The following is a 17,907-nucleotide window of genomic DNA, read 5'->3' on the forward strand; positions in this document are numbered from 1 at the left end:
ATTACAACTGCATTAATTAAAGCTGGAGCCTCAAGTCAAACACAGTCAAACCAGCAGAATGTAGTAGTAGCTTACATTTATTGTAAATGTCCTGTAAAGGAATACTACCAGACTGAGGAAATGAAAGCACAGGCGAAGCAGTCATGTAAATCCTGATTGTTTCCCTTTGCACTATTCTGGGCACAAAAAGATCCATTTCAGATTGAAAGTGTTAAAACGGTTCGTCGTTTTCGTCCCCCACCCCCACCCCACCACCCCCCCACCACCACCTCCCCTCCCCCGCCCCCACTGAACTTGTGAAGATGAAAGATAATGAGTAATGGTTGAGGGAAAAGCACTAATGGACAGAAGAGAGGACATTATTCTGTCCTGGATAATTCATTCAATGAGATCATCATGCATTGGTGACACCGTGTATGTCATGAGTTGGATGGTGGTAGCAGCTGTAACTAAAGATATTGGAGATCATATTATGGTAAGAAGGGAAGGAGCTAGGTAATTCAGCTCAACATTAAATTAAATTAACGTGACATATTAGCCTAGTTACTATAGTAGTGCTGGACTCTTTGGATTCAACTCAACTGATATTCAAAAACTGTTTTCACTGAGTGAGTTTTCAATCACTGAGATTGGTTTCCCTGACTGAGTTTTTAGGCAGGTTATTTTATCCAAAATCTTTGAGTCAAATCCTTAATGATACTTATTAATCCTTATACGGTACATCACTATTTCTACAACAAACACATAGTATTGATATATGTTCCTTACTCAGGGAAAGATTAATTTCTAATAATGTACAATAAACAACCTAAATAAAACTGTTCCACTATCTATGCATTCTGATGTAACTGAGCCACATTTGTGCAGTATTCTGTTGTAATCAAATTGGTATCAAGTGGAGTCCTGTAGCTCAGCGGTTAGAGCACTTGCCTTGCAAGCGAGAGACCTGGGTTTGATTCCTGGCAGGGCGAAACCTTGGACAAGTTTCCGTACTCCACACGCCTGATAATAATTCCTCAAGAAAAAAAAACAATAATAATTTGGTCACTCATTCCATGGCTGTTTGTGGGACACTGCTGTGCATAATTGGCTGCTGCGTTTCGCGAACAAATATACAGTTATATCACTTTACAGTATATTCTGTGAAACGCTTTGAGATGTCTCGAAGACATGAAAAGCGCTATATCAAATACAAGGATTATTATTATTATTAAGTCTCAGACTTGCTCCTTACATAATGTGAAATAGTACTTGTGAAGCACTGAATGGGATAAACTTATTTTTTATATCCAAATACAGTATGTTAAATACATTGTTTTTTCATTGCCATGACTTATATACACTCGGATTCAACTGTATGTTCTATGATCTTACCTTTCACTAAGCATTCTGCTGACATGCTAAGGGGTTGCATTCAGCTGTGTTCATGGCCATATAATCCAGCCACTGATGTCAAGCTCTGTAGGATAGATCCGATCTTCATTTTGCTGCACAATAGGAGCCATTTTTTAAAAAGTGTAAACTATCTACATGCTGTACAGTTGATTTAGCACAACAGCTCAGAAATGTGATTTGAAACATTGGCAGGTAAAATCATAAGGTAGCCAGTCTCAAGAAGAAAACAGCATGAGAGCAATCTACCAAAAAGAATTCCTAGCATACAATATGTACAATTGTAAAGGCTCACAGTCAGTTTACACACAATGTTGCTGTAATTCACTTTCTCATTTATGACAAGAAAATTCATTTTGAATTTCAGTGCTGTTTACTTTGTTTCCAGCCAATTTTAAAATGTAGTGATGACACTTTAAAAAAACCTTATTTTTTTCTTTGATACTAAAGATTTTTTTTAAAAAGCATAAAGGGGTTACTTTTCACATATCTAAAATATTGTGTTTGCAACATTGCTGCTTATTTTACAATTACTCATTCCTTCACTTCTGCCTTCTAACATTTTAAAAGCATCAAAACAAATTATAGTTTAAAAACAGCTGGGAAGCTTCTGTTGGGTTGTCTGACGTAATCAGTTTATGTAACCCTGTTGCAGATTGACACATAAATCATCTCTTATCCACAACAGATTTAGATTTTCATCTTTGCCTTCAACTTGCTCTATTTTGTAGAATTGGTGTCCTCGAAAGCGCTGAAGTTGGCAAATTACTTTGAACTTAAAGGGGTATTGTATTCATGAGCGTGTTGTTGCCTTTGTTTGTTTGTTTGTTTGTTTGGGAAGGGAAAAGAGCCAGAAGAGGTTTGCATCAATTTTCATCACACTGACACTACACATGTGTTTTGATACGATTTTTGTCTGTTCTTAAATTTAGAAAGGAATTTTAAAAGGTTTTCCAAAACTGTTTGATAGTGATGGTGTGCCCTTTAAATGTAATTCCAGATGAGTACATATTTGCTCATAAATATCTGAAGTTAATCACAACTTCTTTTTATGGTCTAACAAGCACCACAAGGTCAAGGGAAGTTCTACCAGAATATCAGAACCTCAAATGAACTTCCAATTTCAGAATAAAATAGTATTTGAAGCAACAAATCACTCAGGTCAACGTTACTGTCTGTAAACAAGACAGAGTTAACATAAAAGATGTTTTAGAAAGCAAGTCTGTGGTTTAGATTGAGGAAGTGTCCAGCTAGACTCCATGATGTCCAAATAGCACTGGAGGACACCCACATGGAGAAATTCAGCTGCTTCCAACGCTCAGGGCCAAATATGCTCAAGGATAGAGGGAAGCTTTTTTTTTGCAGTAAATCTTTGTGATATGCTTGATGAACCCAATTTGTATGTTACAACCTAAATTCTACTTAGTTCTTCATGGCATATTTTTTCTTCAGCAAAAAAAAAGTTTTGCAAGCATTCCAGATTGAAGGTAAAAGGGAAATACGAAGAGGGTGAAGATTACATTGGTCTCATAGATACTTATCAATGCCATCAACCCAACACCAATTTGTGCTTAGACACTGGCATGTGTCAGCTTGGCTCAGTTGAATGTCACCTTGGCTCAGTCGCTAGCACTATTGCTTCCAAGTCAAAAGGTTGTAGGTTCAAGCCCCACATTAGTACTTTGAGCTAATAGTTTAGGCTGAAACTTCAGTTGCTGTGCTAGGGACTGCTGCACTGTCAGAGGGGCTGTCCTTCTGTTAAACTGAGATCACATCTGCATGTTCAGATTCATTTTAAAGATCCCTTGGCATTATTAGAAAAGACAAAACAACTTTCTCCTGGTATCCTGGCGAACAATCTCCCAGATAAAATTGGCTATTCACTTCATGGCTGTTTGTGGGATAGCCACTGGCTGCCAAATATACAGACACTACATTTTACAATAATTTCCTGTGAAGTGCTTTGACATATCTCAACCACATGATATCAAATGCAAGCATTATTATTATTATTATTATTATGCTCACTTATGAGCGTTGGACATGGGAGCAGCCAGCAGATTTACATTTTTTGACATTTGGTGACGATTTCTTGAAAAATAGAGAAGACAGTGCTTGTGATGGATTTTCCTCTCCTTGTAAAAAAAGGACTGAAATGGGAGGGAAGCATCCACATCTCCCAGATCAATACTTCCTCTCTGAAGTCATCAAAGCAAAGGTGCAATGTTATCACTTATCAAAGAGGATATTTATTTTTTTAAAAGAACAAAACAGCCTCCTGTGCTAGATGAGGCAAGAGTCTAGAAATACATTTTAAATCTCCTTTGGGGTCATTTTTCTTAAAGAAACAAAGAAAAGTGACTGTTTCTGTGCTGTACGTTACTGGGCTGCTTCACATCCCCCTGCCTGCCCCACCATCAGTGGTCAGTCACCCTTCAGCACTTTATGTCCCCACTCTCTAGAGCTCCAACCCAGAGGTGCTTCGCCTCAGCACTTCTCTCGCCTCCTTCAAGGTCCGTCTTAAGACCTTCCTCAGTCATCCTCCAACATCCACCCCTCCTTGGCTCCCCAAACTCTGGAATTCAACCCCAATTCAGATGTAAACCCTCAAACTTCTAGCACCTTGGAACAAACAAATTGCATTTATATTGCACCTTTCCTCTTAACATGAAAGGTGCAATATAAATGCAATTTGTTTGTTGTTGTTGTTGTTTACTAGTTTCAACACAATTAAACATCATTTTCTGTTCGGATGATATTTTGCTTTGTTTGTTCACCTAACTAACCTCAAATACCAATAGAGAGGACAGGTGATCACTACTTGTATTGGTATACTGTAGATATACTGCTAAAAAAAATAACAAAATCAAAACCCTTTTAAACCTTTTAAGAAACCTCTAAGTTTTTACCTTCTCTTGTAATGTTCAGTGGGATTTACAATGAACAGATTCCTGCTCTTTTTATTTGAAACTTGATAATAGCAATCCTTAATGCTATAGATGCCTTTCATGCCAGGAAAACGTCCCAAAGTGCTTCACAGGATATACTTTAAAATGTAATGACTGTTTTTTGTGGATGAACTCTCAGCCTCTGATCTGTCACTTTGAACTATGGCCTTGTTCTATATTTGCTCCAGCCTCCTGTTTCAGTCTCAGCCTTTAATTCCAACCTGTTTCAGCTTTGACTCCAGGATCCAGTGTTTAGGAGAGGGAAAAATGAGAAAGGTATTGAGCAAAGAACAGAATAGATCATTATGACAGATTGGTTGAGTGATCGATTTGTCAGTATCAATGAATCCCTGATTCTGTCAGTTTTAATAATCAAAAGTACACCAGCTCAAATTGATCATTGCAACCAAATTCCAGTATATTGTGTTTCTATTTTTCACTCATTGTTTCAGTATTAGTTTTTACAGATATCTAATGGGATTGACCGATGGGATCTCTTGGTTTACTGGCTATAAAACCTCTAGGTGAAACAAATCTGTGCAGGCTCGACCCAGTTCCCAGTGAGTGTGAACCTACATTAGCAGGCAGTCAGAAAACCACACAAATCGATTATGTTGGATATGGAAATAGCTCTGTTCTGTATCTAACTTGGGAGCACTTGGTCTTGACACAACAGACCCTTTGGCTAAGATAATTATAGTTTTAACCATGCTTGGTTACAGATAGCAATCATGTTGAGATGATAGCTGCATTGCTATTGATTTGGAATTGGTGCGTTGGCCATTTCCTGGCCAGGTGGCAGGATGGTTGGCTTGAGGATCTGTGTCACACTTATGGAAGCAATGCTTTTGCTGTAGTGGAACTGGATTGAGACACTGAATTATTTACTTGGATAGTTATCAAATTGGATTAAGCTGAATTGATGTGAGAGATTTTAAAAAAGATTGACATTGCAATAAATAAAAACTTTCCATGCCCTGGTGTACAACAAATGCTGGGAATCCTGTACTTTTTTTTACCATTGTCACCAGATTTTTCTTTAGATATGAGTGGCAGTATAATAGGATATAGCTGAAGAGAACTATAATGAGGACCAGTGTCTCCCAAATGTAATGTTCAGAGCACTAACTGTTTGGGGAGTTTAGTGCTGCAGAACCAAAAGACAAATATGGATCTTCTTGTCATCTTGTAATTGACTAGGCAAAGGTTCATTTTTGAAACTTTGTTAAGGTTTTGGCTTATCTTAGCTCGAGCAATCTGATGTGCAGTAGATCAAATTAGAGGAAGGAAATAGTTTGTAAAGCATTGCTTCCTTTTTTATAAATTGTTTGGCTAATACATTATGTTCTTTCTCCCTGATCTGTGGCTTTCAAGTAAGTTTAGGTTTTGCATACATTTTCCCTCAATTTATCGTCTGTATGCAATGAGTCGCACTTATGCAAAGGTCAAATAGCTAATTTCTCCTTGTTAAACTGCTTAATTTGCATAGTTCCATTGAACTTTCATTGGCTGGTTTAACTTACTGCCAACAGTAAATCACTATTTGAGAAAATAGCGTTCATACAGCTCTGTTCATACTGTATGCACAGCTCTGTATATACAATACTAACAAGTCTGTGCTCTGTGTATACTATACTTACAGCTCTGTGCTCTCTGTATATTGTACTTACAGCTCTGTGTATACTGTACTTACAACTCTGTGCTCTGTGTGTATTGTACTTACAGCTCTGTGATCTGTATACTATACTTACAGGTCTGCGCATACTTTACTTACAGCTCTGTGTATTCTATACTTACAACTCTGTGTATTCTATACTTACAGCTCTGTGTATACTATACTTACAGCTCTATGTATTCTATATTTACAACTCTGTGCACTGTGTATACTGTACTTACAGCTCTGTGTATACTATACTTACAGCTCTGTGTATTCTATAATTACAGCTCTATGCTCTGTATACTATACTTACAGGTTTGCGCACACTATACTTATAGCTCTGTGTATACTATACTTACAGCTCTGTGTATGCTATACTCACAGCTCTGTGCTCTGTTTACTATACTTACAGGTCTGCGCACTCTATACTTACAGCTCTGTGTATACTATACTTACAACTCTGTGCTCTGTGTATACTGTACTTACAGCTCTGTGTATACTATACTTACAGCTCTGTGTTCTGCGTATACTATACTTGAAGCTCTGTGCTGGGTGTATACTAACAGCTTTATACTTTGCATATACTATACTTTTAGGTCTGTACTGTGTGTCTACTGTGCTTACAGCTCTGTACTCTGTATACTTGCAGTTCTGTAGTTTGTGTATAATACACTTACAGGTCTGTGCTCTGTATACACTACACTTACAGCTCTGCGATCTGTGTATACTAACAGCTCTGTACTCTGTATACACTAACAACTCTGCACTCTGTATATACCATACTTATAGCTCTGTACTCTGTATACTTGCAGTTCTATAGTGTGTGTATATTATACTTACAGCTCTGGATACACTACATTTACAGCTCTGTGATCTGTGTATACTAAAAGCAAAGAGTAATTCTAGATGCTCTTAGCACGAGTGAGTCCCTGATTTTTTAAATGGAAGATTAATTGCAATACTGTACGTCTTTCAAATAAAACATTTTACTGGGCCCCTCACTGATGAGCAAAACCTTACGCAGGTACTGTATTTTCCATTCTATGGAATATTACAATCGCTGTAAATGTTGGGATTGCTTACCTACTAGGATCTCATCAGAATAAGTGTTTTTTTCCAATTCGGGAGAAAGGATAAATCACCTCGAGTCTGGATTGACACATTGGTGAAAGCCTCGGACTATGTTTTCTGCATCTGCCATGAAACTGCTTATCAGGGTAAAGAAAGCTAAGGATAAGACAGGGCGAGGGTAGACTTAAATAATGTTGTAAAGGTACAGAGAGAGTCGCAGTTCCAAGATCATTTTCACTCCTGAGAATAAATCATAAATCATTTTGCGACTTCTTTGGTTGCAGACACTTGTAGAGTTGAGATGCGATAGGATAAAATCAAATAGGAGAGAGGTGATCAACAGCATGATTATTTAACATTCAGAATACCGCTGGCGGCTTAGCAAAGTTTTTGCAAAATGTAACACCAAGTATTCCTTTTATGCAAACCACGTAGATGGTGGTTGGGAAGTTTACTTATACAGGAACAGCCTTTGCACTTGTTTAGAAAGTTGAAATACTTAGTCCCATCCCGATACTGTACCTGGTTTATTTATAAAGATATGAATGGGTGTATTTTCCTCTGCAATTCAAGCTCATTGAATCATAAAAAGTAACTTTCTGGATCTCAACGGAAAATATAAATATTCCTTTTCCACAAGCAGTATAATTGCTTTAGAGTTCGGATCGAGATCAGTAATTTACAAAAGAACAAGAGAAATGATATATCACCTACACGTTTGTATTGATTCAAATAAAAAATTATATTGCATAATTTATTCCACTCAATCTAGAACAACCAGCAAAACTACATTAGCGAAACAGGTATTAAAATAAAATGCTTTCAAAACTTTATATATAATATGTGTGGCTCGACGATTTGTGTCCATAATCGATAATGATCAATTATAAGTTGCCTTTCCTAATTGTAATATATAATAAATAGACTGTAGGGGTAACTGCATAGCATTTTAATGTTTTATAGGTCATGTACTTAATTCGCATCGAATTATGTTTCACGTCCACATTACCAATTTTAAAGCACATTCGAATTATTTTTGTTCACCCTTAAGAGAAAAAGACAAGAATAATTTACATATTATATTAATGATGCGAAGGAGTGCCTGGTCCAAATTAAACCAGTTGAAATCACTTTGCTTAAAAACACATTGATCTGTTGTCTGAAACAATCCGATCAGAGAGAGAGAGAGAGAGAGAGAGAAAGAGCTTCACTGAACATAAATTCAAACATCCAAAGCAAGTTTTGAAGAACACGACTTTTAAAATCATTTGATTTCGAGCAAGTCACTCGCACAATTCAGCCTCCTTTACTGTTTTTTTTTTGAAAAAAATTGTTGCTATCATTTTCTGCTCACGTTTCCTAAAATCGAAGCGAGGTGCTGGTCTGAACTGGGAATCTCTGCGAGGATCAGAGAGAGAGAGAGAGAGAGAGATCTGCACTGAGACACACGACCCCACTAAATTATGGAGCAGTCAGGAAGCTCTCACCTTCGTGGCACTAAGGGCTGCAGCTAAGCTTCACGTAGCAGCCGATGGCTGGATCTGTAACACACCCCAAGCACATCTTTTACACGTGCACATCTTTAATAAAACTTCGCCTACGTCGAATCTGCAGAGTTACATCAAGTCGATCTTGCTGCATTCCCAACACCCAGAATGATCTGAACACCTATTCTGCTCTTTAATTACTTTATGCAACAACAACAACAACTTCTACTCCTCCTACTACTACCTCGTAACTCTCTTTTGCACGTGTAAAAGTTTTGATGTGTCTCGCCAGGTGACATTCAGGAGCTGACACATCTGAGGTCTTCCCACCAGAAAATTAATGGTAACGTGAGCGCAAACAGGTTCACAAAGAAGGCGTCAAGGTGCAGCCAAGAGAAACCGGTGAGATTGCAACCATGTTTTTGGACATACAGCTTTGTATCCCCTGTGAAGCTCTCGTGTGTGTTTCCTCGGGGTGGTCTCAAAGAGAAAACCTGTTAGAGGTGGGGTTGGCGAAGTTCTCATCTAGAGCTGGAGTGTGGTGTGTATTTTCTAAGTATTGACTGTCAATCTAGAACATAAAAACATAAAAACCTGTCGTTTTTTATTCCAGAAATCCCCCACCCTATACCTGCAGCCGCTTCATTGGCCCTTTTGGGGGGAAAAAAATGTGGAATCATATCAAGAAATCAAAACTTAAAGCCAAGGGGCATTCAATGAAACCCCCCACACACACAAAAAAAAACCACGAAGTAAACGCTTCTAGGTGCAAAAATAAACGATGCAAATCGAAAGGTAATTACTGGAAGGGAAATCATGGAATCATCTGCCATAATTTGTCAGCAATGCGCAATGATCTGACTCCACTTGGCCAGGCCACGTCTCCAGTCAAGCAGACAAAGAAGGTCCACGACTCACTGGTACAAGCTCCCACGCTGGTACCTTCTTTTTCCTTTTGCTCAACCGATAAATGATGAACATAAGTGTGTGTGTGTGTGTGTGGGGGGGGGCACAGTGCCAGCTTCCCCCCCATCAAAAACTGTATAAGATGGAGACAATCACTGCAATGTATTTACCATCAGATTGAATGTGATTTGAGGTACAGCCCCTCTCAGCCACCCATTCAGGTGGGAACTGAATCTATTCAGGAACACACACTAACTAACTTTGGTTATGAGTTTGCACTATCAGTGATGTGTTTTTTTTTCAAAATTAGACTTAAATCCACCCCATGGACCCCCCTGAACGCGACATTCAATGTTATCAACAACAACAACAACAACAAGATTACATTTGTACAGCGCCTTTCACGTCGGGAAGACGTCCCATTTATCAATGGAAAGATTCATTTGTACGGCTGTTTCGTTTAAAACAACATTTTTCTTCAGAGCGTTATCTTGCAGAACTTTAATCAAGAGGACTTCAAAACCCTTGTCGATGTTATTTATATCATCCGATAATGGATAAAGGTATATTTTCCTTTAAAATGTATGTCACAGTGGATAAAAATTTCATGCAGCGATTTAGATTACCTGAAATATAAATGATTTCGTTAAACTTTCATCATAAATCAGAACATACTTCTATGCGAGGAGACAGTGGTTTTTCCCCGATGTCTGTGTGGTCTTGGGTTTTGAAGATTGCTCCAATGTTAAGCAGTCCATTTGTGTGCTAAAACTAGGTGAAGACTGATGGCATTTTGCATGATAGTGAAATGCACTGCACTTTTAGGAGCAGCCTTGCATTGCTTTGGGACATCTAAAAACATCTCCATGCATCCAGCTATGAGGACAGTGACAGAAGCTATTAACAAAGAGGTTGACAGCCCCCCACCAATCTCTCCCTACATCTCCCCTTTCTCTCTCAAACTATTTTGTTGTCTAGAAGCAATTTACATTTTTTTTGTCATTTGCAATCTTTGCATCCTCTATTTTCCCCTATGAAAGAGTAGATGACATATTTTATTCCTTTCTCTCAATCTGTGGTCCATCCTCACTGCTTCTCTCTGTTTGGTCTGACTTCTTTCATTGCAATCCTTGCTCTCCTACTTACCTCTCTCGGCGATTTCTGATCCATCCTTGCCTTTCTTTCTCTTCTTTCTGGGTATCTGCATTATTTTGCATCACATTCGTACTCGTTCTTTCTCTCTTTCTGCGATGTTTGATCTGATGCAGCATCATATTTCTTGTTTCTTAAGTACCAATTTCCCACACTATACTCACAATTTGCTCCCGTCCGCGTCTTTTGGACTTATTGCTGTCTCTTTCCTGGAGACTATTTGTTCAGAATCTAAAGCAGTGGTGGTCTTGGACGAGGGGATCTCTTATATATACTGAAGTACATTGCACAAGTACATTGAAGCTAGCGAACTGTTAACTGGTCAGATTTTGTTTATGTTAATCCTGCTGGGAGAAGAAAAACAGGTTCATTCACACAACAACTAAATAAATAACTTAGAACAACTTTGCTGTGGTCAACAAAATCATCAAGCCCATTCCTTTTAACAGTTGTAAACAACTACCTACTTTTCCCCTTATCTGTTAATCCCCCTTTTCCATTAAATACCCGGTGACCAAAAGGTCTTATTTTTCAGCTACCCTATTATTAAACAGCAATAATTTCTTTACGACTTGTTAGACATTGTAATGGTATCACGACTTTTTGGTCACCTTGTACACCGCTTTGCCTCTTCAATGCATGTAAACACTACATTTCAATGTTGTTTTTCTCCCAAGTAACTTATTCCACAAGCTATTACCCTTTATGGAAAAAGGTCCCTCTTAACCTCAACGCTTCGTAAAGTTTAACATGCGTCCTCTTGTGCCTGAAGTATTCAGTAAATGAACGTTGAACGACGTGTCCCTACCACTTGAGCGACTTATTCCACATAATATTGACCCAAAACTGTATTAATCACGTCCCCTTTAAATACAACCTATCAATATTGCAATAGGAAAATGTGAACGAATCTATTTTGATGCTCATTTCTTTGAATAACCCCCCGTCCCTTCCTACGCTCAGTAAATTCCTATGGCAGGCATCTGTTTATCCAGGAAGACACCAGTTGCATCCATCCACATGAGTCAACTAACATGTTTTACAAGGTCCAGATGAACAAAACGTGAGCTGCTTTCTTTGCTTCTATTTCGCGCAGTTGTTAAGATAACAGGTACGCAGTATTATTTGACGGATGTGACATTCAGCAAAACCCACCCGTATTTGGCAAAGGGTCGATCGGTCCTTTCCCATTATTTGACAGTGTGGGTGTTGAGGAAGATGCTTTCTAAGAGCAGAAACTTTGTGTTGCTAACCATGGTGAGCCAGAGACTCTCTCTCTCTCTCTACAAACTCCCTTTCCCTTGCCTCACCGAAAACCACCTTACAGATAGCCGTCACCATTTCTAAAAGATCTCTTTATATACACATTGTGGAGTCCTGTAGCTCAGTGGTTAGATCACTCGCTTTGCAAGTGAGAGACCTGAGTTCAATTCCAGGCAGGAGGGCGAAACCTTGGGCAAGTTTCCTTACTCCACACAGAGCCTAATAATAATCCCTCCAAAACCAAAAACAATAATAAATTGGTCACTTTCAATCTACGACTGTTTGTAGGACATTGCTGTGCGCAATTGGCTGCCGCGTTCGCCCACAAATATACAGTCAATTCACTTTACAGTGTGTTCTGTGAAGCGCTTTGGGACGTCCTCCCGACGTGAAAAGCGCTATATCAAATGCAAGGATTATTATTATATATATATATATATATAATACTGTATATACCAACATTTCCTGAGATATTGCTCTTATATTGACTGGATACATACATCTATCATAGGAAAAAAAGTTTAAATGTAATCGTGTTCCACAGCAATTGTAACTTTTTTCGCGCTATGTTCAGGCTTTATGTGAATGGAAGATTTGAAACAATTAAAGCCTGAACATTTATTATAAGTATGTGTGTGTGTGTGTGTGTGTGTGTGGAGGAGGGGGAGATTGCTGTTATAGGAATCCCAAACTATTAAACAACACATGTTGGTGTCTCCAAACCAGGGCCATGATGCGGAGGGGGACATTAAGTTAAATGAAGGTGCACTAATCTATGGGTAATTAATGAAAGATCAATTTTATCGAAGGTGGGAGAGATAACTTTGATGTTAACCCTGCAGAGCAACTTGTTTAAGAGATACTTGGTTTATGCGAATACAACAGTCAATAATTCCTGGATAAATAACTTGTTTTGGTCCTCCATATGCTATAAAATGAGGCAGTTTGAAATATAACCAGTGAAGGAAGCCTTTCAGCACATTTTTTTTCGGAAAAAGGAGAACCGATGGATTATAATTGTGCAGTTCAAGACATTATAATATGTTGTGGTTCTGGTGAACATGCCGTAGTATATATCGGTATATATCTGAACTTTGGTTGCAAGAGAAATCCCAGTTAACCCGTATAATTGCAGCATTTAACATTTTTTTTNAAAAAAGTGAAACATCTGTTCCCATGAGTTGATGTATTGCATCCTGAAATGAGACGTGAACGGTTCCAGAGAAGAATAAATCAGGGCTGCGGAAATTTTATAACAGATTAAGCAAATTGGACAATCCTCGTTAATTAGAACATAATTTCATGTCTTAATTACCTCTCTGATTAAGTATCAAAATTAGTATTAAATTCTTGTTAATAACCTTCTGCTGGAGCTACATGTTAAACTGGGAAGTTCTTTATCAGACACTAAAGATAAGAGGGGGGGGATCCACTTCAAATTGCCATAAATCTCAGACTTCATGTAGACTAGCCTTCACGAATGACACATGTAGAACTTATGGATACAAGATATTAGTCTGCTGCCTCTCAATTCTTTCACTATTATGAAAACTAATAAATTTGTCAACGGGAATTACGCACACAAATCAGATGAGGACCAGCAGATTACACATTGAAGTCCCACGTCTCTCGAGCCTAAATGAAATTTCAATCTAATAATTCCTCTCTGTCCTGACCATAATTTGCTTAGAGATGTTGCTGGAGTTCTTTTCGGGCCCCAATGAAAGCGCCATTCACCTGATAATTAAATGATAGTCAGGCTTTTAAGTTTGATTTATTTTGTTTCATCGAGACCGGAGTACAGCGGTGGGAGCGAAAAGGAGCGATATAATTCCTTGATTTGCACTGACATTGCAAGGGATGATCTTATAAAGGCAAAGCGGACCCGCGCTTAATAAGCAATAAAACAAACAGATGAGCTACATGGAAATATTTTCTGACCCCCCCCCAAAAAAAAAAAAGCACAGCTGTAAAATGCCCAAAACTTTAAACGGCATTTCTTGCAGAAGATGTATCGTATCCGACAATTATTGAAAATGTGTGAAAATATCATAATTCGGAAATGAGCAAAAGGTCATGGAAGCGTTTTTTTTAAATTTTTTAAAAAATATATATATATCGCCGGTGCACGTAAATTGAGACACGGTCGTGTTAAAATCCTGCAGTCTGGGAACTTTACCTGAGGGGGGGGGGGGGGTGGAGAAAACGACTGGACATTGCAAAGATTCGCTGTGGACCAGCATTTTGCACAGCACAGCACAGTACAGTACAGTGTGCAGCCGTGTGGCCACAACGCGAAGGCGGGGGGGGGGGGGGGGGGGAGTGGGGGGATCGTTGCGAATGAGATTTAGCAATGATAAGGCAAATGGTATTAACGTTAACCCGAGTGCATAACTGTGCTGTGTGCGGAGGGGGAGAACCGGCGCGGGGCAATCCGATGGCTTCACCGGGAAACTGCTAACGACGCTGTACCGTGACCGCGCGGGTGTGGATGGTGTGAGTGAGTGAGTGATAGAGTGATAGAGAGATAGAGAGAGGGAGGGAGGGAAGGATAGATAGATAGATGGATAGATAGATAGATAGATAGATAGATAGATAGATAGATAGATAGATAGATAGATAGATAGATAGATAGATAGATAGATAGATAGATAGATAGATAGATAGATAGATAGATAGATAGATAGATAGATAGATAGATAGATAGATAGATAGATAGATAGATAGATAGATAGATAGATAGATAGATAGATAGATAGATAGATAGATAGATAGATAGATAGATAGATAGATAGAGAGAGAGAAAGAGAGAAAGAGAGAAAGAGAGAAAGAGAGAGAGAGAGAAACACGCCTCGTGCGTGGTGTTACACGAGGCGGGTTTTGGTGCTGATGGGTCCAGACTGTCAGTGGAAGTTCCTTTGCATTTCTCTCCCTCTCTCTCTCTCTCTCCTTCTCTCTCTCTCTCTCTGCATCAGGTGTAACGCGACACAGCGCAACGCCATCTCCACTCCCCGCTGGGGAGCCGGTGAGCCCGAGCCGCGACCAATCGGCTCTCAGTGCCAGTGCCACACACACACACACACACACACAGCCCCCACCCCCCTCCCTCCCTCCCCCCCCTCTCTCTCTCTCTCTCTCTCTTGCACTCCACCTCCCCAAACACCCCCCCCCCCCACCACCCCCCTCCCCCTCCCTCCCCCCCCTCCCCCCTCCCCCCTCCACCAACAATATCCCCATCATCCCCTCTCCAAAAAAAAAAAACCAAACCCCTTCATGTCTTTCCACGAGCTCCGGTAAGGTGCGAGGCAATAGCAGCGGCGGGAGCGGCAGCAGCAGCAGCAGCAGCAGCACCGAGCAGAGCCGTGCGCCAGCCCCGGGCGGCGGCGGCGGCGGCGGCGGCGGCAGCAACAGCGGCGGCGGCGGCGGCGGGGTGGGGGGGGACCGGAGCGGCGGCGAGATGATGTCCATGGGCGGGAAGCAGGTGTACAGCCTGGCGCCGCCGCACCCCTCCAGCCTGGCCGGGCACAAGTACCCGAGCCTCCACCCGCACCCGCATCCGCACCCGCACCCGCACCCGCATCCGCACCCGCACCCGCACCCGCACCCGCCCGCCGGCTCCTCCTCCACCAACAGTAACGGCGGCGGCGGCGGCGGGTCGCAGGCGATGCGCAGAGTCTGTCTCCCGACCCCTCCGGTACGTACCGTTCGACTGTAATGTCTTGTGCATAATCACCGCTTAAAGGCACATTTTGACAGCTCTCCCTCTCCCTCTCTCTCTCTCTCTCACACTCCCTCCCTCCCTCCCTCCTCCTCCTCTATATTTTTCTCTCTCTCTCCCTCCTCTCTCTCTCTCTCCTCCTCCCTCCTCCTCCCCTCCTATATATATTTTTTTCTCTCTCTCTCTCTCTCTCTTCGGGCTTCGCTTGATGTTTTTTTCATGTCTGCGCAGCAGCAAATCACCCGACACCTCCTCTCTCCGCTCGGGATACTTTCAACTTATGTATTCAGGCGGACGGCCCCTTCCTCCCTCTTCTACCCTATTAATTTTTATGACCCGAGTGGTTGTTATAGGGAGAAAAGAGAAAAGAGAGAGAGAGAGAGAGAGAGGGAGTGTGTGTGTGTGAGAGAGAGTGAGAGAGAGTGAGAGTGTGTGAGAGAGTGAGAGTGGAGTGAGAGAGTGAGAGTGGAGTGAGTGCGTTTGTAAAGGGAATTTTTTTTTAACATTCTGCAAATCCGCGAGAGAGAGAGAGAGAGAGAGAGAGTGAGTGAGTGAGTGAGTGAGTGAGAGTGTGAGAGAGTGCGAGAGAGAGTGCGAGGGAGTGAGTAAGAGAGAGAGAGAGAGTGAGAGAGAGAGAGAGAGTGAGGGGAAAAGAAAAAAAAAAAAAAAAAAAAAAAAAAAAAGAAAAAAAAAAAAAAAAGCGCGCACACCCGAGACGGCGGAATTCCCCGCTGACGGTAATGTGTGCGTTATATTTGCAATTGCAGGGCAATATATTCGGGGGTCTGGATGAAAGTTTGTTGGCCCGCGCCGAGGCTCTGGCGGCTGTGGACATCGCCTCGCACGGCGGCACCAAGAGCCACCCGTTCAAACCGGACGCCACCTACCACACCATGAACAGCCTTCCCTGCACCTCCTCCTCCTCCAGCAACAACAACACCCCGACCACCGGCACCGGCACCGGCGGCGGCACCGGCGGCGGCACCGGCTCCTCGTCGGTGCCCATCTCGCACCCCCTTCCCCCCCCCCGGGCTTGGGCTCGCACCACCACCATCACCACCACCACCACCACCACAGCCACCACCAGCCGCCCCAGCCCCCGCCCCCCCCGCCGCCTCAGCCGCCGCCTCCTCCTCCTCCTCCTCCGCCGCCTCCTCCTCCTACTCACCAGAGCCTGGTGGACGCGGGGGACCTGCTGGAGCACCTGTCCCCCGGCCTGGCGCTGGGCGGCATGGCCGGGCCGGACGGCTCGCTGGTGCCCACGGCCGCCGCCCACCCGGCGCACATGGCCGGCATGAACCACATGCACCAAGCCATGAGCATGGCGGCCGCCCACGCCGCCTCGCACGGGCTGTCCGTCCCTTCCCACGGCGGCGGGGGCGGCGGGGGGGGGAGTGGTGGTGCTGGGTGGGGGGGGGATGGGCTGCCTGGGCGACATGGACGCCGACCCCCGCGACCTGGAGGCGTTCGCCGAGAGGTTCAAGCAGAGGAGGATCAAGCTGGGGGTGACCCAGGCCGACGTGGGGTCGGCGCTGGCCAACCTGAAGATCCCCGGGGTGGGCTCGCTCAGCCAGAGCACCATCTGCAGGTTCGAGTCGCTGACCCTGTCCCACAACAACATGATCGCCCTCAAGCCCATCCTGCAAGCCTGGCTGGAGGAGGCCGAGAAGTCCCACCGGGAGAAGCTCAACAAGCCCGAGCTCTTCAACGGCGCCGAGAAGAAGAGGAAGCGCACGTCCATCGCCGCGCCGGAGAAGAGGTCGCTGGAAGCCTACTTCGCCATCCAGCCCCGGCCCTCGTCCGAGAAGATCGCCGCCATCGCCGAGAAGCTGGACCTCAAGAAGAACGTGGTCCGCGTCTGGTTTTGCAACCAAAGGCAGAAGCAGAAGCGAATGAAGTACTCCGCGGGTCACTAGCGGTGACTTTCTGCGATGGGATGGGGATGGGGATGGGATGGGGGGATGTAGGGCAACAGCAACAACAACAACAACAACAACAACAACAACAAACCCCAGAGACATACACGCGTATATGCTCAACTTTTTTTTCCCCCCCTTCCCCCTTCCCCCCCCCCCCATCCCAGATGTTTGTATAGTAATAAAAACAAACGGGACCGGTCCCTCCAGCCTTCCCTCCCAGGACCTTGATATGGGCCACACAAAAAAAAACAAGTAAGACTATTTTTTTCTTCTTCTTCTGCTTCTTCTTCTTCTTCTCCTCCTTAAAATGCCACCCCCACTGCCACCGAGACCAGGAAACAGATTAAAAGCCCCAACAGAATCGTTTGATCGTTGGCTTTGAATTGAGGATTTA

At 42.5% G+C, this 17,907-nt stretch overlaps 1 protein-coding gene across 1 annotated transcript; it reads left to right on the forward strand.

Moving 5' to 3' along the window:
• The first annotated feature begins 319 nt into the window (after positions 1–319).
• On the forward strand, positions 320–17,528 carry pou4f2 (POU class 4 homeobox 2). Its single transcript, XM_042340060.1, has 7 exons — positions 320–495; positions 15,165–15,305; positions 15,486–15,570; positions 16,362–16,528; positions 16,603–16,682; positions 16,758–16,963; positions 17,013–17,528. Exons 1-7 carry the CDS (start codon positions 320–322, stop codon positions 17,508–17,510), a joined length of 1,353 nt encoding a protein of 450 aa, XP_042195994.1. The 3' UTR covers positions 17,511–17,528.
• Positions 17,529–17,907: the final 379 nt, after the last annotated feature.

This window comes from Callorhinchus milii, unplaced genomic scaffold (assembly GCF_018977255.1).
Source record: "Callorhinchus milii isolate IMCB2004 unplaced genomic scaffold, IMCB_Cmil_1.0 Scaffold1, whole genome shotgun sequence".
In the NCBI taxonomy this organism is placed as follows: domain Eukaryota; kingdom Metazoa; phylum Chordata; class Chondrichthyes; order Chimaeriformes; family Callorhinchidae; genus Callorhinchus; species Callorhinchus milii.